Source organism: Hyperolius riggenbachi, chromosome 7, assembly GCF_040937935.1.
Source record: "Hyperolius riggenbachi isolate aHypRig1 chromosome 7, aHypRig1.pri, whole genome shotgun sequence".
Taxonomy (NCBI): domain Eukaryota; kingdom Metazoa; phylum Chordata; class Amphibia; order Anura; family Hyperoliidae; genus Hyperolius; species Hyperolius riggenbachi.
Window position 1 is genome coordinate 46,386,805 of NC_090652.1, and position 27,812 is coordinate 46,414,616.

Genomic DNA, 27,812 nt, shown 5'->3' on the forward strand with positions numbered 1-27,812 from the left:
GCTGCTGCACGCAAACAGCCGCTTTGCTGTCAGGACATGCGGCGGCTTTTCCGCGTTCCACCACACAGCCAGACGCGTGCAAACCGCCGCGTAGGACGCGGAGTCAGCCGCCTAGCTCTTGGCACACGCGGCGGCTTTTCCGCGTTTCCTCACAGTACCCCCCCCTCTGAGGCATGGACTCCGGACACGCCCCAGGAGACAATGATAGCGGCGTCCTCATCTCATCTTCACCTGATCAGATACCAAAGTCGAGGACCGTCCTGTGTCAGATTCTGGATTTTGGAACAAGGTATAAATGTGATAGTCTCTAAATTTCTCGCATTCAGAACATAAATACAACCTCTCACAGGTGCGAGATCTCTCATGAGTGACAATCAGTGCATCAGGCACAAAACATTTCCCACACTCAGAACATGAATACGTCTTCTCATCGGTGTGAGACTTCCAATGACTGAGAAGTTCAGTGTTATTTACAAAACATCTTACACACTCAGGAGATGAATAAAGCTATCCCCCGCAGTGTGAGTTTCTACGATTGACAAGATTTGTGTTTATGTTTAAAACATTTCCCACACTCAGAACATTAATGTAATTTCCCATCAGTGTGAGACTTCCCATGACTGAGAAGTTCTTCCTCACATACAGAACACCAGTACAACTTCTCACCAGCGTGAGATTTCCCATGAGCAACAGGTCGCAGTTCAGGTACGAAAGAGTCCCCACACTCAGAACATGAATATGATTTCTCATCAATGTGAGACTTCCCATGACTGAGAAGTTCTTCCTCACATACAGAACACCAGTACTGCTTCTCACCGGTGTGAGATCTCCCATGGGCTACAGGCGGTAGTTCGGGTACAAAAGGGACCCCACACTCAAAACATGAATACGTTTTCTCATTGGTGTGAGACTTCCCATGACTGAGAAGTTTCTCCTCACATACAGGACACACGTATAATTTCTCACCTGTGTGAGATTTCCCATTAGTCACAGGTTGTCTCTCAGGTACAAAAGAGTCCCCACACTCAGAACACGAATATATGTATCCCTTAAAGTGGGGCCTACTATGGTTGACAAGATTTAAATTATGCTCAGAACATGAATGTGGTTTCTTGTTACTTAGAATCTGGTCAGATGATGGAGCTAAAGACTGTACGGTTTCAGACTCCTGAACTCGATTTGCTGCAATAAGCAAGCTTGACCCTTGCACAGCAGATTCATGACTATAGATAGAGCCATCACTCTCATAAAGTTCGGAAATGTTATCCGCATAGTAGCTCTCTATCTGTTGTTCCTCAAAACTAATCTCTGATCCCAGTGAGGTCGCACTTCCCCTATACGAGTTCTCACCAGAATGCAATTCCTCAGGAATAATAGGTGGTGCAGGATGTACGTGGGACTTTCTATGATTGAGGAGATCTGCATAATATACAAAATCCTGTTTACACTGTGAACATGGAAAAGATTTATCAGACGGACGGGAGGTATCTAAATCGGGGTGATATTTAAGCGACAGATTTCCCACCATAAGTTTAGTTACACCAACACATGGTTTCTGGAGGCCGGGATCTGAACTAGCACCAGAACCCGTATTTCCCGGGGATGGCGCAGCAGACTCCTTAGAACTCGGGCCTCTCACCATCCCCAAAAAAAATTTTCTTGACTTTTTCCTGCAATCTCGTACCCAATGGTCATGTTGTCCGCAATAGAAGCAAAGACCCTCTAGGCGTCTTCGCGTCCTCTCTGATTCAGATAACCTAGAGTGGTGCCCTACAAATTTCCCTGGTGTGGGTACTCTAGATTGAATTACAGAGGGGGGTGACACTGGTGCAACAGAGTTTAACCAGCTGAGCGGTCTGGACGAGCTCAGCTCGTCCAACACCGCCAGCGGCTGCCGCTCAGGCCCTGCTGGGCCGATTTGAATGAAATAAAAAGCAGCACACGCAGCCGGCACTTTGCCAGCCGCGTGTGCTGCCTGATCGCCGCTGCAGCGCGGCGATCCGCCGCGTGCAGCGGCGAAAGAGGGTCCCCCCAGCCGCCCGAGCCCAGCGTAGCCGGAACAAACAGTTCCGGCCAGCGCTAAGGGCTGGATCGGAGGCGGCTGACGTCAGGACGTCGGCTGACGTCCATGACGTCACTCCGCTCGTCGCTATGGCGACGATGTAAGCAAAACAAGGAAGGCCGCTCATTGCGGCCTTCCTTGTTTATTATGGGCGCCGGAGGCGATCGGAAGAACGCCTCCGGAGCGCCCTCTAGTGGGCTTTCATGCAGCCAACTTTCAGTTGGCTGCATGAAATAGTTTTTTTTTTATTTAAAAAAAACCCTCCCGCAGCCACCCTGGCGATTTAATCAGAACGCTAGGGTGGTTAAAATACACTTAATTGACTCAGTCAGTTGGTTAACCTGAGTCTGCAATGTATCAACCGTTTTCTTAACCTCCCTAAGAGTAGCGGTTAACACATCGATCCGTTCATCAAGTGTCACCATGTTTTTTTGGGGCCTGTCGTTCTGTCACGATCGGTGTAGCAGAGAGAGGGTCTGATTGCCGGTGAACTGCAGTATCACCGAAAATGCAGAATATACCCGATTATCGATGATCTGCAGTATCACCGATAATCCGATATAACGCTAACCTCTGAACACCTGAGTAGTGTAAGTGCTTGCTGCAACAGTAATACCTTGAGGACTAAGCCTCAGAAACAAGTGCCGTACAGTATGAAGTACTGCAGCAATACAGGTTCCTTCCGAAGGCCTGGACTCTCCCGGGGGAGGAGTCAGGCGGAGCGCAGGAAGGACAGAACGTGAGTGACACCTAGGAGAGAGTGTCACTAACAGATCTGGGAACTGCCTCTAACAGTAAGGTCAGTTCTCGAAGTCAGGCAAGCCAGGTCGTAACACACGGACAAATACAGTACAGATTCAGAACGCAGAGGCGGAGACTAATAAACAAGCAGGGTTCGGCAACAGGGTATCAGAAATATTGTGGTACAGAATCAGGAGACAGATGCAGAGTCTAAGAGCGAGCCGAGGTTCGGCAACAGGGTATCAGAAATATCGGGGTACAGAATCAGGAGTCAGATGCAGAGTCTAAGAGCGAGCCGAGGTTCGGCGACACGGTATCAGAATGACAAGGTACAAGATCAAAAACACAGAAGAATAGTAACAAGCTTGGGGAACCTGAGGAGCAGGTTCCCAATGAATACAGGATGGGCCCTGGGGCAGTAAATACAGAGCTGGCCCTGTGGAGCAGGTGCCCAGCAAATACAGCGCTGGCCCTGGGGAGCAGGTGCCCAGCAAATACAGAGCTGGCCCTATGGAGCAGATGCCCAGTAAATACAGAGCTGGCCCTGTGGAGCAGGTGCCCAGCACATACAGTGCTAGCCCTGAGGAGCAAGTGCCCAGCAAATACAGGGCTGGCCCTGGGGAGCAGGTGCCCAGCAAATACAGAGCTGGCCCTGGGGAGCAGGTGCCCAGCAGATACAGAGCTGGCCCTATGGAGCAGGTGCCCAGTACATACAGAGCTGGCCCTATGGAGCAGGTGCCCAGTAAATACAGAGCTGGTCCTGTGGAGCAGGTGCCCAGCACATACAGTGCTGGCCCTGTGAGCAGGTGCCCAGCAGATACAGAGCTGGCCCTATGGAACAGGTGCCCAGCACATACAGAGCTGGCCCTGTGAAGCAGGTGCCCAGCACATACAGAGCATGAACTATCTCCTAGCGATAGAGATAGTTCTCAGGGTCGGGAAGGCCAAGTCGGCAACTCACAGACAAACAAAGTACAGGATCAGAAGACAGAGGCAGTGTAGTCAGACAGGCAGAAAGTCATAACAGATAATCACAATCAAACTAGTACTTTAGACTATCAACAGAATGTAGCTAAGTGTAGGATTACAGCTCCAGCTGGTCCCGGCACACTTTCGGATCTGACTAAGGGTCTGCGTGCTCCCACGTAGTGATTGCAACGACAGGCCACCAGCAACTGACTAAGCAGCAGAATATATAGTTGCTGGACTCTGCTGCCCCGCCCGAACCATTCAGCCAATCATGAGTCCTACAGGAGTCAGCTGACCTTCCTGATCAGCTGACACTTCCCCTGCTGGTATAAAGGTCTTGCATTCAGGCCCGCGGGTGCATAGCTCTCCATCTGTCTAGGTGCACTAACAGACCCAGCCACACCAAGCACATGCTGCTGCACGCAAACAGCCGCTTTGCTGTCAGGACATGCGGCGGCTTTTCCGCGTTCCACCACACAGCCAGACGCGTGCAAACCGCCGCGTAGGACGCGGAGTCAGCCGCCTAGCTCTTGGCACATGCGGCGGCTTTTCCGCGTTTCCTCACACCTGTATTCTGGATCATCTTATGGTCTATGTTATCCTGTTGTACTTGTGCTCATAGTAAAGGATCTACAACTAAGACCTGGGGTTTGCTGCACCCTCCTCAAGTTCCACAGAGACCAAGGAGTATGATAACAATGGACTTTATTGTTGAATTACCTTTATCTGAAGAGTGTAATACTATTTTTGAGGCGGTTGAGAGACTTACAAAAATGGCTCATTTCATACCAATGAAAATGTTACTATCAGCAGCTGAAACTTATGTTAAAGAAATAGTCCAGATTCATGGAGTCCCTCACAACAATATTTTTGATCATGGAGTGCAGTTCATGTCTAAATCCTGGAAGTCTTCATGTTCAGTCTTCAGTATTCGCCTCTGCATGTCTTCTGCACATCATCCACAAACTAATGGCCAAACTAAGCAGACAAACTAATCTCTTGAGCAATATCTTTGTTGCTTTTCTTCCTTCTCTTAGGATAAATGGTCATCATTACCACTACTGGCTGTGTTCGCTTATAACAACTCCATCCATTCAACAACTAACCAAACACCGTTCTTTTCTTCCTTCCCAGTGCAAGTAAAACTCAAACAAGAAAACAGCATTTTGTACAAGTAGCTCTCACAAGCTATTGCCTGCTCTCAAAAATAAACATAGCATGCTAACAAATATGCACTGTGAAAGTCAATATAATCAAAACAATTTAATAAAGTTTGATACTATACCAGGCATGGGCAAACTTGGCCCTCCAGCTGTTAAGGAACTTCAAATCCCACAATGCATTGCAGAAGTCTGACAGCCACAGTCATGACTCATAAAGGCAAATGCATTGTGGGACTTGTAGTTCCTTAACAGCTGGAGGGCCAAGTTTGCCCATGCCTGTACTATACTCAGATGCAGATAAGATGAATTAGATTCCACAAACAATTTTCTTACTGTGACCTTTAATCATCAACCCATATTCCCAGTAGTGCTCCCACTGCTGCCCCTGCTGCTGCTCCTATTGGTCCTCCCGCTGCTGCTCCCACTACTGCACCTGTTACTGCTCCTCCCATTGCTGATGACCCTTGCGGTTTTTGTGTAACTTTAGTCACTGCCATTCCTGCCAATGCCACTCCAACTGCTGCTCCTGCTGGTCCTCCCAATACTGTTCCTACTGCTGCCCCTACTGCTACTGCAACAATAAAGGAAATATTATTCCAAATCAAAGTACCAATTTTGATGACACTTTTCACAACATTTTTTGCAAACTTTTTAACCGAATTCATTACAAAAACAACTCCTGTTTTAAATTTTCCCAATACACAGGTTTCAGAAGGGTTCTCTAGGCATCGCTCAGCTCCTTCAGCTTCAAAGTGTTTTAGTTTGCTAGACATTTCTTCCTTCTGTGCGGGGTCTGCCATGGATTTCTCAAACTCATAAGACCATTCATAGTTATCATAAGTATTTCCTATCACCTTTCTGGGATCAGCTGATGTAAAGTTCAATTTCGGACATGTGTCAGTTATCTGTGAAAATTATAAAGGACAGTTAGCAGGACATTTATCAAATAACCTACACATCTATAAACCACACATTGATGTCAATCACTAACATTTACAGTAACTGTAACAAGTATGTGAACCCTTTTGAATTATATGGATTTATGCACAAATTGGTCATAAAATGTGATCTGATCTTTATCCAAGTCACAAAAATAGACAATCAGGGTCTGCTTAAATGAATACAACACAAATAATTAAATGTTTCCATGTTTTTATTGAACACACCATGTAAACATTCACAGTGCAGGTGGAAAAGGTATGTTAACTCTTGGATTTAAAGTTGTCTGAGGGCTCGTTTCCACTATCGCGAATCCGCATGCGTCCAACGCATGCGGATTCGCACATGTAATGCAAGTGGATGGGCCTGTTTCCACTGTAGCGTTGTTGAGGTGCGTTTTTTTCAGCGGTGAAAAAACGCACAAAAGAGCCGCAGAATTTGCCTGCGAGTGGAATGCATGAGAATCGCCGCTAATGTATTTAAAAAGGAAATCGCCTGCGGCTTTGGTATGCGAATTTTCATGCGAATTCGAAATTCGTATTAGAAAATTCGGCTATATTTTCAAAAAAAGTCTCTCTCTCCTCCTCCTCTCCATCCTCTTGTATCATCCATCATATTGCAGGGAATTGCAGTTTTTCAAAACAGTGTACATACCATGGCTGGGATTTGAACCCAGGTCTCAGTGTGTAGTAGGTATCTGTCTTACCCCCTAGACCACCAACCACACTACATGCTAAAGCCAGCCTAGCATGTACCATTATAATCAATCCAATAGAAAAAGTAGCAAGCTTAAAGAGACACTGAAGCAAGACTTCAGCTCTCATATATAGCAGGGGCATGTGTGCCCCTGCTAAAACGCCGCTATCCCGCGGCTAAACGGGGGTCCCTGACCCCCCTAACCCACCCCAGCAAAATCTACGACCAACTTGGTCGTAGATTTTGCTCCTCCTAGAGGCAGGGCTAACGGCCGCAGCCCTTGCCTCACAGCGCATCTATCAGACGCGCATCGCTGCCTCTCCCCCGCCCCTCTCAGTGAAGGAAGACTGAGAGGGGCGGGGGAGAGGCGGAGGTACGCGTCTGACAGACGCGCATGGGGCAGGGCTGCGGCGGTTAGCCCTGCCCCAATCCGGAAGCGCTCCCCCGCTTTACGGAGGGGATCTGGGGGTGAAGGGACCCCCGTTAAGCCGCAGAATAGCGGCGTTTTAGCAGGGGCACACATGCCCCTGCTATATATGAGGTCTGAAGCGAGATTTATTCTCGCTTCAGACTCTCTTTAAGGTTTTTTACTTTTTAAAAAAACCAGCGTACATACCTTGGCCGGGATTTGATCCCAGGTCTCAGTGCGTAGTAGGTATCTGACTTACCCCCTAGACCCCCAACCACACTACATGCTAAAGACAGCCTAGCATGTACCATTATGATCAATCCAATAGACAAAGTAGCAAGCTTAAGATTTTTTACTTTTTCAAAAGCCAGCTTACATACCTTGGCCAGGATTTGAATCCAGGTCTCAGTGTGTAGTAGGTAGCTGACTTACCCCCTAGACCACCAACCACACTACATTCTAAAGCCAGCCTAGCATGTACCATTATGATCAATCCAATAGAAAAAGTAGCATGCTTAAGGCTTTTTACTTTTTCTAAAGCCAGCTTACATACCTTGGCCAGGATTTGAACCCAGGTCTCAGTGTGTAGTAGGTATCTGACTTACCCCCTAGACCACCAACCACACTACATGCTAAAGCCAGCCTAGCATGTACCATTATGATCAATCCAAGAGAAAAATGAGCTCTGTCTCTCTCTCTCTCTCTCTCTCTCTAGGACTTGATGCCATTGAACTGAATTTTCAGCTTAAAACCATCAACGGATACCGGCAGATTTTCACAGGCATTTTTGGAATTCCGCCAGATTGAAAACGCAATTCCGTTCCGACCAAATGAAACGGAATGACCAATTTCCGCCTAAAAATTCCAGAAAATACAATTCAGCGGAAAGCGGTGACCATCCCTACTAGAGAAAGAGAGAGAGAGAGAGAGAGATGCATCTACCTGACTATCTGGGGTTCTCTTCAGACAATTGTTGAACACAAAAGGCAAGGCCATGCCTGGCTAAAAATCCTTAGAGAGAGCTCATTTTTCTCTTGGATTGATCATAATGGTACATGCTAGGCGGCTGGCTTCAGCATGTAGTGTGGTTGGTGGTCTAGGGGGTAAGCTAGATACCTCAGATACCTACTACACACTGAGACCTGGGTTCAATTCCTGCCCAAGGTATGTAAGCTGGCTTTTGAAAAAGTAAAAAACCTTAAGCATGCTACTTTTTCTATTGGATTGATCATAATGGTACATGCTAGGCCAGCTTTAGCATGTAGTGTGGTTGGTGGTCTAGGGGGTATGACAGATACCTACTACACACTGAGACCTGGGTTCAAATCCCAGCCATGGTATGTAAGCTGTTTTGAAAAACTGCAATTCCCTGCAAGATGATGGATGATATGAGAGAGACAGAGAGAGACAGAGAGAGACAGAGAGATTTTTGAAAATATAGCCGAATTTCCGAAGACGAATTTTGTGCAGAATTTCATTAATGAAATCCGAACCGAATTCGAATTTGGAGATTGCATCCGAATTCGAATTTTACTTGAACCAGAATTCGAATGTACTCAAATCGAATTTTGGTACATTCGAGCAACCCTGGCAGCAATAACTTCAACCAAATGTTTCCTGTAGTTACAGGTCAGACATGCACAACAGTCAGGAGTAATTTTTGACCATTCCTCTTTACAGAACAGTTTCAGTTCTGCAATATTCTTGGAATGTCTGGTGTAAATCACTTTCTTGAGGCCATGCCATTGCATCTCAATTGGGTTGAGGTCAGGACTCTGACTGGGCCACTCCAGAAAGTGTATTTTCTTCTGTTTAACTGCTTGCCGACCACGTCACGCTGATGGGCGTGGCTACGTCGGCAGCCCCAGGACCGCCTAACGCTGATCAGCGTAAAGTCCTGGGGTGGTAGTTTGCAGGAGATCGTGCGCAGGCTGCGCCTGCATCTCCTGTTGGTAGGCGGAGTGGAGCTCCGACTTCAGTCTCCGATCGCTGCTCGGGAGACTGTTAGACAGCGAAACTGCAGTCTAATTACATAGTACAGCGCTGCGATCAGCAGCAGCGCTGTACTGGGGACAGCCGTGTACTGGGAGACTTGATGGTGATCAGCCTATGACAGCTGATCACAGTGATTTGCTGGCGGGGGGAGGGAGGGTCTATGGCAAAAAATGTTAAAAAATGTTAAAAAAAAGTACATAAAAAAATTAAACACACGGGGAGCGATCAGACCTCACCAACAGAGAGTTCTGTTGGTGGGGAGAAAAGGGGGGGGGAGGGGAGATCACTTGTGTGCTGTGTTGTTCGGCAAGTCAACAATTCTTAATTGTAGGTCTTCTGAGAGCTCTTTTGTACGAGGCATCATTCACATCAGGCAATGCTTCTGGGGAAAAGCAAACAAAACTGGTGTGTGTTTTTTATAGGGCAGGTAAGCTGTAACCAACACCTCCAATCTCATCCCATTTACTGGACTCCAGCTGGCTGATACCTCACTCCAATTAGCTCTTGGAGATGTCTTTAGTCTAGGACAGGGGTAAAGAACCTATGGCTCGGAAGCCAGATGTGGATCTTTTGATGGCTGCATCTGGCTCAAGCAGCGCTAGTAAAATTTTCAAGGTAGGCCCGCTACTGCTGTAGAATGTACTACTAACTTCACACTCCCCCAAAACGAATAGCTGCTCCAATTGTCCCACTCTGGACTCTGTCAGGTCCAGTGACTTTGTGGGACGAGATCCCCCCACTTTTATTGGCCCAATAGGCTGCCTTTCACTTGACAGCAGCCTATTGGGCCAAAGTGCAGGGATCTTGTCCTACAAGGTGAATCAACCCCCAAGTCAGCTAGCTAATTGTATAAGTCGGTATTTCTCCTGTCTGGCTCTCGGTGAAATTGCTGATGTGTAACGATCGGTGTCAGCACGCAGAGAGAATCTGATTATTGGTGATCTGCAGTATCACCAAGAATACAGATATACACCTGATTATCAATGATCTGCAGAATCACCAATAATACAATAATACAGATATACTGCTAACCTCTGGACACCTATGGTAATATGAGGGTTTGGTGTGACAGTAGTACTTTGAGTGATATACCAGTAGCACGGATGATTGAAGGCAGTATGGGAATACTGCTCTAGGGAGAACAGAGACCTTCCAATCGCCTGGGACTCCCCAAGGGGCGGAGTCAGGCTGGAACAAGGAAGGACCTAAATGTGAGTGACACCCAAAGGTGAATGTCACTGACAGATCTGGAGACTATCTCTTAATAGGAGAGATAGCTCTCGAGGTCGGGCAAGCCAGGTTGGCAACACACGGACAGATAAGGTACAAAGACAGAAGGCTGATTCGGTATCCTAGGCAAGCAGGGTTTGGCAACAGAGTATCAGATGTGCGAGGTACCAATTCAGAGATCAGAGGAGTAGTCAGAAAAGCAATAGGTCATAACAGATATCAAACAATGCCTAGTCTTGGGTGTGAGGTCCGTGGTCTCTACACCCTGGAACTAGTCTAATGCATATACAGATGATAACACAGGTTCCCTAGTCTGGGTGTGAGGTCCGTGGTCTCTACACCCTGGAACTAGTCTGAGATAGAGATGTCGCGAACCTCCGATTTTCAGTTCGCGAACCGGGTTCGCGAACTTCCGCGGAAGGTTCAGTTCGCGGAAAAGTTCGCGAACCGCAATAGACTTCAATGGGGAGGCGAACTTTGAAAACTAGAAAAAATTATGCTGGCCACAAAAGTGATGGAAAAGATGTTTCAAGGTGTCTAACACCTGAGATCTTTCAGTGACTACAAGAGGGGGGAAAAAAATTCAAAAATACCTTATAGTTTTTGAGAAAATCAATTTTAAAGTAACTCCTTCTGACCGTGGGAAAATTAAGCGCCCGCCGACTTTAGCAGTTAATAGCAAAGCCGCTTTAAAAGCTAGAACCCCAAACTTGCAGAAAATGTTAAGAAGAACAGTGGGAATAAGAGGAAAAAATTGTTTTCAAAAAGACCTTATAGTTTTTGAGAAAATCAATTTTAAAGTTTCAATGTAAATTCTCCTTCTGACCGTGGGAAAATATACCCCCGCCGACTTTAACCACTTCAGCCCGAGAGCAATTTTCACATACAGGCGCTGCTTCCATTCATTGGCCAATAACTTTATTACTACTTATCACACCTAAATGATCTATACATTGTTTTTTTCAGGACAAATTAGGCTTTCAGTGTGTGGTAATTTTGTTTAGTAATCACCTTATTTTCTATGCATTTTAAAGGGAAAATAAGGGAAAAAATAGAAAAAACAAACGATTTCTCCAATTACATCCATTATAGCTTTACATTAAACAGTGCTGACTATAAGTTAAAACCACTAATTTTATTTGCTCATCCATCCTGGTTATTGCAACATTTAGAATATGTTCCTAGCACAATGTATGGTGACAATATTGTATTTGGAAATAAAGGTGTCTTTTTTCTGTTTTTTGTTTTTTGCTTTCTCATTGTACACTATGGATGATTACAAGACCTTATTTTCAAAAATAATAGTAATATACCCTCATGGCATACATATTTAAAAAGCCAGGTTCCTAAAGTAACAATATATTTTTTTTCTTTTATATTCTGTCACTTTGTTTTCATTTTACAAGTCTTTTCTTTTGGTACAGAATATGCGAACTTTAATTTCTTTTGATTCAGTTTGTGACTAAAAAGAATACACAAGACATGGGCCTCAACCCTAAAACTCTTTAAACTGTATTCTATTACCCATCACGGTTAAAATGATACCACATATGTCTCTTGTAGCATTGCTAAAACTTTCCCAAGTTTGATTATAATTCTGAAAATTACTTTTTATGTTTGATTGAGTTTGTCCCTACCTATTTTTCATGTGAGGTGGGTCACAGCTTTTAGACACACCAAAATTAATTCTACAACTTGTCCCTGTTAAAATGATACCACATGTGCCTCATTTAGTAACAAACTAGAGGTGCACTCTCCACAAATACACTGGACAAATATATTCGTCCAGTTGTCTTTAAGTGGTTAATGGTTAATTGCAAAGCCCCTTTAAAAGCTAGCAACACCAAAATTACTGGGAATGTTAAGAAGAACAGTGGGAACAAGAGGAAAAAAACATTTTTTTTCAAAAAGACCTTATAGTTTTTGAGAAAATCGATTTTAAAGTAAAAAAAAAGAGTCGATTCATAAAAAAAGAACCGATTCATTAAAAAGATCCGGCTCATTCATGAGCTGTTAGTATAGTAGAGAATGCGTCCTTGGAAGGACGTGAAGCTGCTGGCTCCCGCTGCTGTCTCTCCCCACCTGCCTGCACCTGTCAACCCCCACCTAGGCTGGCACCCAGCGCACCCATGGGTGCACTGAGTGCCAGCCTAGGTGGGGGTTGACAGGTGCAGGCAGGCAGGTGGGGAGAGACAGCGGGAGCTAGCAGCTATGCATCCGAAAGGACGCATTCTCTGCTATGTGGGTGGGGGGCTTCGGAGATCTTCAATCAACTTAATAGAAGATCGCAACATAAGAGGATACAGTTTGTTGGATCAATTACCGTGGATATTGGCGTAGGAATTTTTTTTTAAAGGTACAGGTAAGTATTTCTGGTTAATTAAGAAAATTAAAGGACTTTTTTCGTGGTTGTGTTTTTATTTCATTTAACCCTTTGTGGAATACTCATTTCTCCTGGGAGGGGGTGGGCATCTGGGGTCCCCTTCTTAAAGGGGACTCCCAGATGCCACCATGAACCCCCCCCCAGGGAGTCGTCGCCCCCACCTCCTCCTGGGGCACCGGAGGTGGGGAAGAGCCCCTTGCCCATGGATTGGACAAGGGCTCCGGGGGGGGGGAGGGGAAGGCTTAGCCGCCCCCCCCCCCCGGAGCCCCCCATACCATGGACCATGTGGGCTGGTATAGCTCAGGGTGCGAAGCCCCAGTCGGCCAGGGCTCCGCATTCTGGCTATCCCAGCCTGCATGGGGGACAAGGGGTTACAGAGGCTCAGGAGGGGGGACCCCACGTCATTTTTTTTTTCAGATTTCCCACACTCAGCACATAAAAATAATAAAATAAAAAAAAAATATATATATATATCTATATATATACATATACACATATATATATATATATATACATATACACATATATATATATATATATATAAATATATATTTTTTTAAAGGACTTACGAGGCCACAAGTATGGAAAAAGTTAAATACCATTTCATAATCCAGATCCATGGAGGACGCCATCTGCGCCCCCCCCCCGTTCATTCCGCCATGGCACCCGCAGTAATACCGGCCCCGGTCGGGTCCCGACCCCTCCAAACGGGTCGGGTTCTCATTCCCCCCTCAATATGGCCGCCACAGATTGCCGCTGCTGCGCAGTCCGCATAGATGCGATTGCGGCTGCGCAGCTCTAGGTCCTCCTCCCGATGCGTCCGATGTATGCACGCATATTGATGACGCGGCAGGAGGAGGCCCTAGAGCTGCGCAGGTGCAATCGCGTCTGTGCGGACTGCGCAGCCGCGGCAATCTGTGGCGGCCATATTGAGGAGGGAATGAGAACCCGACCTGTTCGGAGGGGTTGGGGGTCGTGACCCGACCGGGGCCGGTATTACTGCGGGAGCCATGGGGGAATGAACAGGAGGGCGCGGATGGCATCCTCCATGGATCTGGAATATGAAAAGGTATTAAACTTTTTTCACATTTGTGGCCTAGGAAGTCTGTTAAATATTGTTTCCTGCTACCTTTTTAACATATCCTGCAAATTTGGTGTTGCTAGGATGTAAGGGGCCTTTGCTATTAACTGCTAAAGTCGGTGGGTGATGATAACCAACCAGAATTATAGGGGTGCAAAAGTGCTGAATTCTGCTAAGGCTTCCATTAGGCTCCCTATTTCACTTTCCAAAATCTCACATCTTTTCAAAGGGCAATTGCTCAGCAGTGGCAAATTTTCTAGCATTGTAGGAACTGTTAGGGGGATCATAACTGGTGAGTTTCGGGCCCCTAGTCCGAAGAGGTCATAGCCTAGGGTCACAAAAACCTGTTTATTTGGGCAATTTCAATGGTGGCAAGTCTGACGTACATAAATCGCAGCCATGGCCGTTAGCAACGTCTGAATCTCACGAAATGTCTCATGCAAGTAGAAGACATATTGTTAGACTTGGACTCCAAAGATGGGTTCCATACATCTCTGCAAACCAGAGTTACAGGGGTCCAAAATTGGTAAAATCCCCCATAGGATTTCATTGGGCCTCCTATTTACAGTTCCAAAATCTCACATCTTTTCAAAGGGCAATTGCTCAGCAGTGGCAAATTTTCTAGCATTGTAGGAACTGTTAGGGGGATCATAACTGGTGAGTTTCGGGCCCCTAGGCCGAAGAGGTCATAGCCTAGGGTCACAAAAACATGTTTATTTGGGCAATTTCAATGGTGGCGAGTCTGACGTACATAAATCGCAGCCATGGCCGTTAGCAATGTCTGAATCTCACGAAATGTCTCATGCAGGTAGAAGACATATTGTTAGACTTGGACTCCAAAGATGGGTTCCATACATCTCTGCAAACCAGAGTTACAGGGGTCCAAAATTGGTAAAATCCCCCATAGGCTTTCATTGGCTCCCTATTTCACTTTCCAAAATCTCACATCTTTTCAAAGGGCAATTGCTCAGCAGTGGCAAATTTTCTAGCATTGTAGGGACCCTTAGGGGGAACATGACTGGTGAGTTTCGGGCCCCTAGGCCGAAGAGGTCATAGCCTAGGGTCACAAAAACCTGTTTATTTGGGCAATTTCAATGGTGGCGAGTCTGACGTACATAAATCGCAGCCATGGCCGTTAGCAACGTCTGAATCTCACAAAATGTCTCATGCAGGTAGAAGACATATTGTTAGACTTGGGCTCCAAAGATGGGTTCCATACATCTCTGCAAACCAGAGTTACAGGGGTCCAAAATTGGTAAAATCCCCCATAGGATTTCATTGGGCCTCCTATTTACAGTTCCAAAATCTCACATCTTTTCAAAGGGCAATTTCTCAGCAGTGGCAAATTTTCTAGCATTGTAGGAACTGTTAGGGGGATCATAACTGGTGAGTTTCGGGCCCCTAGACCGAAGAGGTCATAGCCTAGGGTCACAAAAACCTGTTTATTTGGGCAATTTCAATGGTAGTCATGCTGACGTACATAAATCGCAGCCATGGCCGTTAGCAACGTCTGAATTTCACGAAATGTCTCATGCAGGTAGAAGACATATTGTTAGACTTGGATTCCAAAGATGGGGTCCCTACATCTCTGCAAACCAGAGTTACAGGGGTGCAAAAGTAGTAAAATCCCCCATAGGCTTTCATTGGCTCCCTATTTCACTTTCCAAAATCTCACATTTTTTCAAGGGCAATGGCTCAGCAGTACCAAATTTTCTAGCATTGTAGGGACTCTTAGGGGGATCATGACTGGTGAGTTTTGCCACTGCTGAGCCATTGCCCTTTGAAATGGTGTGAGATTTTGGAACGTGAAATAGGAGGCCCAATGAAAGCCTATGGGGGATTTTACCAATTTTGGAGCCCTGTAACTCTGGTTTGCAGAGATGTATGGAACCCATCTTTGGAGCCCAAGTCTAACAATATGTCTTCTACCTGCATGAGACATTTCGTGAGATTCAGACGTTGCTAACGGCCATGGCTGTGATTTATGTACGTCAGACTCGCCACCATTGAAATTGCCCAAATAAACAGGTTTTTGTGACCCTAGGCTATGACCTCTTCGGCCTAGGGGCCCGAAACTCACCAGTTATGATCCCCCTAACAGTTCCTACAATGCTAGAAAATTTGCCACTGCTGAGAAATTGCCCTTTGAAAAGGTGTGAGATTTTGGAAAGTGAAATAGGGAGCCAATGAAAGCCTATGGGGGATTTTACTAATTTTGCACCCCTGTAACTCTGGTTTGCAGAGATGTAGGGACCCCATCTTTGGAATCCAAGTCTAACAATATGTCTTTTACCTGCATGAGACATTTCGTGAAATTCAGACGTTGCTAACGGCCATGGCTGCGATTTATGTACGTCAGCATCACTACCATTGAAATTGCCCAAATAAACAGGTTTTTGTGACCCTAGGCTATGACCTCTTCGGCCTAGGGGCCCAAAACTCACCAGTCATGTTCCCCCTAAGGGTCCCTACAATGCTAGAAAATTTGCCACTGCTGAGCAATTGCCCTTTGAAAAGATGTGAGATTTTGGAACTGTAAATAGGAGGCCCATTGAAAGCCTATGGGGGATTTTACCAATTTTGGACCACTGTAACTCTGGTTTGCAGAGATGTATGGAACCCATCTTTGGAGTCCAAGTCTAACAATATGTCTTCTACCTGCATGAGACATTTCGTGAGATTTAGACGTTGCTAACGGCCATGGCTGCGATTTATGTACGTCAGACTCGCCACCATTGAAATTGCCCAAATAAACAGGTTTTTGTGACCCTAGGCTATGACCTCTTCGGCCTAGGGCCCCGAAACTCACCAGTTATGATCCCCCTAACAGTTCCTACAATACTAGAAAATTTGCCACTGCTGAGCAATTGTCCTTTGAAAAGATGTGAGATTTTGGAACTGTAAATAGGAGGCCCAATGAAAGCCTATGGGGGATTTTACCAATTTTTGGACCCCTGTAACTCTGGTTTGCAGAGATATATGGAACCCATCTTTGGAGCCCAAGTCTAACAATATGTCTTCTACCTGCATGAGACATTTTGTGAGATTCAGACGTTGCTAACGGCCATGGCTGCGATTTATGTACGTCAGACTCGCCACCATTGAAATTGCCCAAATAAACTGGTTTTTGTGACCCTAGGCTATGACCTCTTCGGCCTAGGGGCCCGAAACTCACCAGTCATGTTCCCCCTAAGGGTCCCTACAATGCTAGAAAATTTGCCACTGCTGAGCAATTGCCCTTTGAAAAGATGTGAGATTTTGGAACTGTAAATAGGAGGCCCAATGAAAGCCTATGGGGGATTTTACCAATTTTGGACCACTGTAACTCTGGTTTGCAGAGATGTATGGAACCCATCTTTGGAGTCCAAGTCTAACAATATGTCTTCTACCTGCATGAGACATTTCGTGAGATTTAGACGTTGCTAACGGCCATGGCTGCGATTTATGTACGTCAGACTTGCCACCATTGAAATTGCCCAAATAAACAGGTTTTTGTGACCCTAGGCTATGACCTCTTCGGCCTAGGGCCCCGAAACTCACCAGTTATGATCCCCCTAACAGTTCCTACAATGCTAGAAAATTTGCCACTGCTGAGCAATTGTCCTTTGAAAAGATGTGAGATTTTGGAACTGTAAATAGGAGGCCCAATGAAAGCCTATGGGGGATTTTACCAATTTTTGGACCCCTGTAACTCTGGTTTGCAGAGATATATGGAACCCATCTTTGGAGCCCAAGTCTAACAATATGTCTTCTACCTGCATGAGACATTTTGTGAGATTCAGACGTTGCTAACGGCCATGGCTGCGATTTATGTACGTCAGACTCGCCACCATTGAAATTGCCCAAATAAACAGGTTTTTGTGACCCTAGGCTATGACCTCTTCGGCCTAGGGGCCCGAAACTCACCAGTCATGTTCCCCCTAAGGGTCCCTACAATGCTAGAAAATTTGCCACTGCTGAGCAATTGCCCTTTGAAAAGATGTGAGATTTTGGAAAGTGAAATAGGGAGCCAATGAAAGCCTATGGGGGATTTTATCAATTTTGGACCCCTGTAACTCTGGTTTGCAGAGATGTATGGAACCCATCTTTGGAGTCCAAGTCTAACAATATGTCTTCTACCTGCATGAGACATTTCGTGAGATTCAGACGTTGCTAATGGCCATGGCTGCAATTTATGTACGTCAGACTCGCTACCATTGAAATTGCCCAAATAAACAGGTTTTTGTGACCCTAGGCTATGACCTCTTCGGCCTAGGGGCCCGAAACTCACCAGTTATGATCCCCCTAACAGTTCCTACAATGCTAGAAAATTTGCCACTGCTGAGCAATTGCCCTTTGAAAAGATGTGAGATTTTGGAACTGTAAATAGGAGGCCCATTGAAAGCCTATGGGGGATTTTACCAATTTTGGACCACTGTAACTCTGGTTTGCAGAGATGTATGGAACCCATCTTTGGAGTCCAAGTCTAACACTATGTCTTCTACCTACATGAGACATTTCGTGAGATTTAGACGTTGCTAACGGCCATGGCTGCGATTTATGTACGTCAGACTCGCCACCATTGAAATTGCCCAAATAAACAGGTTTTTGTGACCCTAGGCTATGACCTCTTCGGCCTAGGGCCCCGAAACTCACCAGTTATGATCCCCCTAACAGTTCCTACAATGCTAGAAAATTTGCCACTGCTGAGCAATTGTCCTTTGAAAAGATGTGAGATTTTGGAACTGTAAATAGGAGGCCCAATGAAAGCCTATGGGGGATTTTACCAATTTTTGGACCCCTGTAACTCTGGTTTGCAGAGATATATGGAACCCATTTTTGGAGCCCAAGTCTAACAATATGTCTTCTACCTGCATGAGACATTTTGTGAGATTCAGACGTTGCTAAAGGCCATGGCTGCGATTTATGTACGTCAGACTCGCCACCATTGAAATTGCCCAAATAAACAGGTTTTTGTGACCCTAGGCTATGACCTCTTCGGCCTAGGGGCCCGAAACTCACCAGTCATGTTCCCCCTAAGGGTCCCTACAATGCTAGAAAATTTGCCACTGCTGAGCAATTGCCCTTTGAAAAGATGTGAGATTTTGGAAAGTGAAATAGGGAGCCAATGAAAGCCTATGGGGGATTTTATCAATTTTGGACCCCTGTAACTCTGGTTTGCAGAGATGTATGGAACCCATCTTTGGAGTCCAAGTCTAACAATATGTCTTCTACCTGCATGAGACATTTCGTGAGATTCAGACGTTGCTAATGGCCATGGCTGCGATTTATGTACGTCAGACTCGCCACCATTGAAATTGCCCAAATAAACAGGTTTTTGTGACCCTAGGCTATGACCTCTTCGGCCTAGGGGCCCGAAACTCACCAGTTATGATCCCCCTAACAGTTCCTACAATGCTAGAAAATTTGCCACTGCTGAGCAATTGCCCTTTGAAAAGATGTGAGATTTTGGAACTGTAAATAGGAGGCCCAATGAAAGCCTATGGGGGATTTTACCAATTTTGGACCCCTGTAACTCTGGTTTGCAGAGATGTATGGAACCCATCTTTGGAGCCCAAGTCTAACAATATGTCTTCTACCTGCATGAGACATTTCGTGAGATTCAGACGTTGCTAACGGCCATGGCTGCGATTTATGTACGTCAGACTCGCCACCATTGAAATTGCCCAAATAAACAGGTTTTTGTGACCCTAGGCTATGACCTCTTCGACCTAGGGGCCCGAAACTCACCAGTCATGTTCCCCCTAAGGGTCCCTACAAAGCTAGAAAATTTGCCACTGCTGAGCAATTGCCCTTTGAAAAGATGTGAGATTTTGGAAAGTGAAATAGGGAGCCAATGAAAGCCTATGGGGGATTTTACCAATTTTGGACCCCTGTAACTCTGGTTTGCAGAGATGTATGGAACCCATCTTTGGAGCCCAAGTCTACCAATATGTCTTCTACCTGCATGAGACATTTCGTGAGATTCAGACGTTGCTAACGGCCATTGCTGCGATTTATGTATGTCAGACTCGCCACCATTGAAATTGCCCAAATAAACAGGTTTTTGTGACCCTAGGCTATGACCTCTTCGGCCTAGGGGCCCGTAACTCACCAGTTATGATCCCCCTAACAGTTCCTACAATGCTAGAAAATTTGCCACTGCTGAGCAATTGCCCTTTGAAAAGGTGTGAGATTTTGGAAAGTGAAATAGGGAGCCAATGAAAGCCAATGGGGGATTTTACTAATTTTGGACCCCTGTAACTCTGGTTTGCAGAGATGTAGGGACCCCATCTTTGGAATCCAAGTCTAACAATATGTCTTCTACCTGCATGAGACATTTCGTGAAATTCAGACGTTGCTAACGGCCATGGCTGCGATTTATGTACGTCAGACTCGCCACCATTGAAATTGCCCAAATAAACAGGTTTTTGTGACCCTAGGCTATGACCTCTTCGGCCTAGGGGCCCGTAACTCACCAGTTATGATCCCCCTAACAGTTCCTACAATGCTAGAAAATTTGCCACTGCTGAGCAAGTGCCCTTTGAAAAGATTTGAGATTTTTGAAAGTGAAATAGGGAGCCTAATGGAAGCCTATGGCAGAATTCAGCACTTTTGCACCCCTATAATTCTGGTTGGTTATCATCACCCGCTGACTTTAGCAGTTAATAGCAAAGGCCCCTTACATCCTAGCAACACCAAATTTGCAGGATATGTTAAAAAGATAGCAGGAAACAATATTTAAAGGACTTCCGAGGCCACAAATGTGAAAAAAGTTAAATACCTTTTCATAATCCAGATCCATGGAGGACGCCATCCGCGCCCTCCCGTTCATTCCCCCATGGCTCCCGCAGTAATACCGGCCCCGGTCGGGTCCCGACTCCCGACCCCTCCGAACAGGTCGGGTTCTCATTCCCTCCTCAATATGGCCGCCACAGATTGCCACGGCTGCGCAGTCCGAACAGACGCGATTGCACCTGCGCAGCTCTAGGGCCTCCTCCTGCCGCGTCATCAATATGCGTGCATACATCGGACGCATCGGGAGGAGGACCTAGAGCTGCGCAGCCGCAATCGCATCTTTGCGGGCTGCGCAGCCGCAGCAATCTGTGGCGACCATATTGAGGGGGGAATGAGAACCCGACCCGTTTGGAGGGTCGGGACCCGACCGGGGCCAGTATTACTGCGGGTGCCATGGCGGAATGAACGGGGGGCGCAGATGGCGTCCTCCATGGATCTGGATTATGAAATGGTATTTAACTTTTTTCATACTTGTGGCCTCGTAAGTCCTTTAAAAAAAAAAAAATAAATAAATAAAAAAAAAAAAAAAAAAATATATATATATATATATATATATATATATATATATATATGTGTATATATATCTATATATATAAAATCGGATGTGTGTATGTATGTATGTATGTATGTGTGTGTGTGTGTGTGTATGTATGTGTCGCGATCACGGGAAAACGGCTTGACCGATTTGAACGAAACTTGGTACACAGATCCCTTACTACCTGGGATGATATGTTCTGGGGGTCTCGCGGCCCCTTTGCACACCTGGGTGGAGCTACAAACAGCAAATCAGATTTCACCCATTCAAGTCAATGGAAAAAATGTAAAAGGCTGCCATTGTGCCAGTAATCAAGCCAGAGTCCCTACACTTGGCACAGTTGGTCACTTGGTGACCGAGGTTACAAATCCAGGAAAAGTGGGCGGAGCATAAAACTGCCAATCAAATTTCAGCCATTTATTTAAATGGGAAAATGTAAACTGCAGCCATTCTTAGACTGTTAATCGCAGGGTTCTCAAACTTGGTATACTTGGTCACTGGGTGAATATGATTACGATTCAAGAAAATGGGTGGAGCCTACAACAGCCAATCAAAATTCACCTATTGATTTTCAAGGGGAATATTTAAACTGCTACTATTCTTACACTTTTAATGGCAGAGGCTTCAAACTTGCTACAGTCAGTCATTGGGTGACTGGGGGCCACATACAGCCAATCAGATTTCCTTGGTGAATAAACTGCTTCCATTCACATATTTTTTATGCCAGGAACCTGAAAGCTCACAAACTTGGTCATTGAGTGACTGTGTGTCAAGGTTACAAAAAGTGGGCGGAGCCAAAAAAACTTTTATTGGGAAAATATAAACTGCAGCCATTTTTACACCGTTTATGGCAGGGTTCTCAAACTTTGCACAGTTGGTCACTGGGTGACTGAGATTAAGATTTTGGAAGGTGGGTGGAGCCTACAACAGCCAATAAAAATTCACCTTTTGATTTTCAAAGGGAATATTTCATCTGTTACCATTCTCTTATACTGTGAAAAGCAGATTCCTCAAACCTGGTACAGTTGGTCGCTGGGTGACTGGGGTCCAAATTCCAAAAGGGGGCGGAGCCACAAACAGCCAGATTTGTTTATTTTTCAATGGGAATATACAAAGTATTGATACCAAGGACCCCAAAGCCGATAAACTTGATAACTGAGTGACTGTATGTCAAGGTTAGAAAAAGTGGGCGGTGCCAACAACTACATTTTTAACATGGCAGGGTTCCCAAACTTTACACAATTGGCCACTGGGTGACTGGGATGAATATTCAGAAATGTGGGTGGAGCCTACAACAGCCAATCAAAATGTACCTATTGATTTTCAAGGGAATATTCCCATTGCTACCATTCTCACACTGTTAGTGGCAGAGGCCTCAAACCTGATACAGTCAGTCATTGAGTGACTAGGGTCCAAATTCACTAAAGGGGTGGAGCCACAAACAGCCAATCAGATTTGTTAGATTGATTTCAGCCATTCTGTTATTGGCAGGGTTCTCAAACGTGACACAGTTGGCCACTGGGTGACTGGGACTAATATTCAGAAAAGTGGGTGGAGCCTACAGCAGCCAATCAAAATTCACCTTTTGATTTTCAAGGGGAATATTTACATTGCTGCCATTCATGCACTCTTAATGGCAGAGGCCTAAAATCTGCTACAGCCAGTCACTGGGAGACTGGGGTTTAAATTCTGAAGGGATCAGGCCCAAAACAGCCAATTAGATTTGTTTAATTTCAATGGTAAAATACAAAAATTTTCAAATTCAGTAAAGGTGTGGAGCCAAAAACAGCCAGATTTCTTTGCTGGATAAACTGCTTCCATTAGCACAATTTTGATGCCACGAAACCAAAAGCTCACAAACTTGGTCATTGAGTAGTGACTGTGTGTCAAGGTTACAAAAAGTGGGTGGAGTTAAAAACAGATTTTTCTGGGAAATTGTAAACTGCAGACCTTCTTCACTGTTAATGGCAGGGTTCTTAAACTTAGCATAGCTGGTTACTGGGTGACTGGGATTAATATTCAGAAAGGTGGGAGGAGCCTAAAAATGGCAATCAAAAATCACATGTCACTTTTCAAGGAGAATATTAAAATTGCTGCCATTCTTGCACTTATGGCACAAGCCTCAAACCTGGTACAGTTGGTCATTTGGTCAGTGGGGTTCAAATTCAGAAAAGGGGACAGAGCCACAAATGGTGAATCAGATTTGTTTCATTTCATGGGAAAATACAAATTATTGATGCCAAGGACCCCAGAGCTCACAAACTTGGTCATTGAGTAGTGACTTTGTGTCCAGGTTACAAAAAGCGGGCGGAGCCAAAAACAAATTTCACTGGGAAAGTGTAAACTGCAGCCCTTCTTACACTGTTTATGGCAGGGTTCACAAACTTTGCCCAGATGGTCACTGAGTGACTGAGATTAATATTCAGGGAAGTGGGTGGAGCCTATAATAGCCAATCAAAATTCACCTGTTGATTTTCAAGTGGAATATTTAAATTGCTGCCATTTTTACACTGTTAATAGCAGATGTCTCAAACCTGCTACAGTTGGTCATTGGGTGACTGGGGTTCAAATGCTGGAGAGGGGCGGAGCCACAAATGGCCTATCGGATTTGTTTAATTTCTATGGGAATATACAAATTATTGATGCCAAGGACCCCAAATCTCACAAACTTAGTCATTGAGTGTTTGTGCGGTAGGGTTAGAAAGTGGGCGGAGCCCACACCAGTCAAATACATACCCGGGCAACGCCGGGTCATCAGTGGGTGGAGACAAATACAAATTTCACTGGGAAAATGTAAACTGCAACCATTCTTACATTGTTAATGGCAGGGTTTTTAAACTTTGCACAGTTGGTCACTGGGTGACTGGGATTAATATTCAGAAAAGTGGGTGGAGCCTACAAAATTAGGCTCCACCTATTGCTTTTCAAGGGGAATATTTAATTGCTACCATTGTTGAACTGTTAATGGCACAGGCCTCAAACTTGGTACAGTTGGTTATTGGGTGACTGGGGCTCAAATTCAGAAAAGGGTGTGGAGCCACAAACAGCCAATCTGATTTTTTCATTTCAATGCAAATTATTGATACCAAAGACAGCAAAGCTCACAAACTTGGTCATTAAGTAATTGTGTGTTAGGGTTAGAAAAAGTATGCGGAGACAACACCAACCAAATACATACCCGGGCAACGCCGGGCAATCAGCTAGTATATATATATATATATATATATATATATATATGTATATATATATATATATATTTTTTTTTTATTATTATTTTTGTGCACTGAGTGTGGGAAATAAATGAAAAAAAAATGACGTGGGGTCCCCCCTCCCGAGCCTCTGTAACCCCTTGTCCCCATGCAGGCTGGGATAGCCAGAATGCGGAGCCCCGGCCGACTGGGGCTTCGCACCCTGAGCTATACCAGCCCGCATGGTCCATGGTATGGGGGGGCTCCGGGGGGGAGGGGCAGCCAAGCCTTCCCCTCCCCCCCCCCCCCCGGAGCCCTTGTCCAATCCATGGACAAGGGGCTCTTCCCCACCTCCGGTGCCCCAGGAGGAGGTGGGGGCGACGACTCCCTGGTGGGGGGTTCATGGTGGCATCTGGGAGTCCCCTTTAAGAAGGGGAACCCAGATGCCCACCCCCCTCCCAGGAGAAATGAGTATAGAGGTACAAAGTACCCCTTACCCATTTCCACAAAGGGTTAAATGAAATAAAAACACAACCACGAGAAAAGTATTTTACTATTCTAAATTAACCATAAATACTTACCTGTACCTTTAAAAAAGTTTTCCCACGCCAATATCCACGGTAAACGATCCAACGAACTGTATCCTCTTATGTTGTGATCTTCAATTAAGTTGATTGAAGATCTCCGACGCCTCCCACATAGCAGAGAATGCCTCCTTTTGGACGCATAGCTGCCGGCTCCTGCTGTCTCTCCCCACCTCCTCACCTGTCACTCTCACCTAGCCTGGCACCCATGGGTGCACTGGGTGCCAGGCTAGGTGAGGGTGACAGGTGCAGGCAGGTGGGGAGAGACAGCAGCGAGCCGGCAGCTTCACGTCCTGCTCAGGACGCATTCTCTGCTATACTAACAGTTCTTGAATCATCCGGTTCTTTTTAATGAATCGGTTCTTTTTTTTATGAATCGGCTCATTTTACTTTGAAACTTTAAAATTGATTTTCTCAAAAAGTATAAGGTCTTTTTGAAAATAAAATTTTCCTCTTGTTCCCACTATTCCACTTAACATTCCCAACAATTTTGGTGTTTCTACTATGTAAGGGGACTTTGCTATTAACCGTTAAAGTCGGCGGCCATTAAAGTCTATGGGGCGAATCGAACTTCCGAAAAAGTTCGCCTGGTGCAGGCGAACGCGAACCCCCAAAGTTCGCCTGGAAATGTTCTCCGGCGAACCGTTCGCTACATCTCTAGTCTGAGATATAACAGATGATAACACAGGTTCCCTAGTCTGGGTGTGAGGTCCATGGTCTCTACACCCTGGAACTAGTCTGAGATACAACACAATAGTAACAGGTAATCTGGCTCAGTGTGAATTCCCAGGTCCTCCTGGTTCAAACACACTGTAGGATCTGACTAAGGTCTGAGTGCTTCCACGTAGTGTTCGCAACGGCAGACAACTTGTGACTGGCCAGCAGTGACTATATATGGAGTAGTGCTCTCTGGCGCCACCCCTACGAGATCAACCAATAGTCACTGACTCCAGGGTCAGCTGATCGGCTGGGTCAGCTGATCCCCCCTCGCCTGTCATAAAAGTTCTGCCTCTCAGCGCGCGCGCGCGTATTCCTAAGCCTGTGTGAACTAACAGACTCAGCCACACCAGACGCACGCTGCTGAGCGTTAACCGCTGTGCTGGACACGGAACCAGCCGCCATGCTGTCAGTGCATGCGGCGGTTTTTCCGCGCTCTGTCATGTTACCAGACGCACGCCTCCGCGTGCAAACTGCCGGGTTGAAAGCGGAATCTGCCGCCTTGCTATCAGTACACGCGGCGGCCTTTCCGCGTTCTCTCACATGATGTTAATGAAACCCAAGAAAAGCTGAAGATGTATAAGACACTTCCGCTGCCCAACGGATCAACTGTATACACATCACCATGGAAACAGGGACGTGAGCCCTTTGCTGTGCATGCGCACTGTCCCAGTTTGAAACATATTGTTTGGCTCTCAGGGAAATACATTTTAAAATATGTGGCATTTAAGGCTCTCAGCCAAAAAGATTCCTGACTCCTGGTCTAGGGGTTTACATTTTTTTTCCACTTGTACTGTGATTAAAAACATGGAAATATTTTATTATTTGTGTGGTATTAGTTTAAGCAGACTGTGATTGTCTATTGTTGTGACTGACTTAGATGAAGATCAGATCACAGTATGACCAATTTGTGCAGAAATCGATATAATTCCAAAGGGTACCCATACTTTTTACTGCTACTGTACTAGAATGCATAGAACTTTTTCTTTACTGGAGTCATAAGTTATGTGGAGACTATTGCCAGCATTTATCAAAAAATATTTATATTGTTTCTCCTTTAGTGGTATGCATTATGTCTTCGGTGAGGTTCATTTACTAAATGACCACTTTCTGTGAAGAGAGTGGTGGTTTGGAGCTCAGACCTATATCTACCCGGACCTGTCTCATGAAATAGGCTGTTAAACTACTTCTGGAGGAATTATGAAAAACTATGGGTCACTTATCGGTGTGGATACTCCTTTTCACTAATGGCTAAGAAAGATGGTAAGATGGCTGTGCTTCACGCCAAGGGTAATTTAACCTCCCTGGCGGTATGATTATTTCAAGATTGTAGGGTCTTTTCAGCACATTTCAGATCTAAAATCAGGAAAAAATCATGCCACAAGAATGCTTGCAGCAGCCCCTGCACTCACTGACCTCCGTGGGCTCCAGCGCTGCATTTTTCCCTCAGTTCTCCAGGGGGCGCTGTTACTCTGTAGTGAGATCACTGACATCGATCTCCCCAGAGTGATTCAGAGCCTCGGAGGACAGGAAGGAGAACGGCTATCAACATCTGGATCCCCCGGGAGGTGAGTAAAAGTGCCCGCTGCGCTCTATACTCTGCATTGAGCTTCCGGCGGCTAGCCCGAGCTTAGCTCGGGGTTACCGCCAGGAAGGTAAAGGGACCACTATCATAAAATAAAAATTTAAAATACCTAGGTATAAAATGTCCATTTACTTGTTGTATACATATAAAAAAAATGTTTTTTCAAAAACTACAAGGTCTTTTTGAAAAAGAAATTACTTGGTCCCACAGAATCAAATGTTGCATGTATATGTAATTATGCATAATTGCAACATTATGTAATTTAATTATGGTTATGCACAAAATGTACACATTTCCCAGAAATGTTGCATTATGATTTTGCATAATAATTGCATAGGTAGGAAAAACAAAAATTGCATAATTGCAAATTTTATGCAAAATTACGATCATGCAAAATTCAAGCTTAAAACAAGTTAGTAGCCTGAGTGTCGTCATTTTTTTCTTTTGATTTTGTTAGTAAATAATGTGAAGAAAAAACATGAATCTGCTGTGCAAAGAGCGCTGTTTTTAAGTTTTATGCTCACCCCAGAGAGTCATATTACCCTGCTACCTACCCCTACCAGATACATTATCACATGGACACAGACATTTTTTCTTTCTTAAATATACATATTGTTTTCGTACCACATTATGAAAGCACTGTTGCACTTTCACTGTTTCCTCGATCTTTTCCTTTCGTTCTGTAAACACTTTTTTTATCTGCAGGAAAATAGAGACAGTTGCAAATGATTGATACATTAGAAATGACATTTACAGGA

The 27,812-nt window shown here is 45.2% G+C and overlaps 2 protein-coding genes across 5 annotated transcripts in view; both read right to left on the bottom strand.

The window, feature by feature from the left end:
* Positions 1 to 216: 216 nt before the first annotated feature.
* Positions 217 to 1,642, bottom strand: LOC137526000 (zinc finger protein 605-like). The gene is made up of 2 exons (XM_068247209.1): positions 644 to 1,642; positions 217 to 441 (listed from the first exon to the last, which is right to left on the bottom strand). The coding sequence occupies exons 1-2, from the start codon at positions 1,640 to 1,642 to the stop codon at positions 217 to 219; spliced, it is 1,224 nt and encodes a 407-aa protein (XP_068103310.1).
* Positions 1,643 to 4,460: 2,818 nt separating this feature from the next.
* LOC137524292 (RING finger protein 112-like) overlaps positions 4,461 to 27,812 on the bottom strand; it is a 368,236-nt gene continuing 344,884 nt past the window's right edge. For all 4 annotated transcript variants that reach the window (XM_068243990.1, XM_068243989.1, XM_068243993.1 and 1 more), the window contains 2 exons: positions 27,679 to 27,753; positions 4,461 to 5,840 (listed from right to left, as the gene is read on the bottom strand). In XM_068243990.1, coding sequence (XP_068100091.1) covers positions 5,277 to 5,840; positions 27,679 to 27,753 — 639 coding nt within the window. In that variant the 3' untranslated portion in view covers positions 4,461 to 5,276. The remainder of the gene's footprint in view (positions 5,841 to 27,678; positions 27,754 to 27,812) is intronic.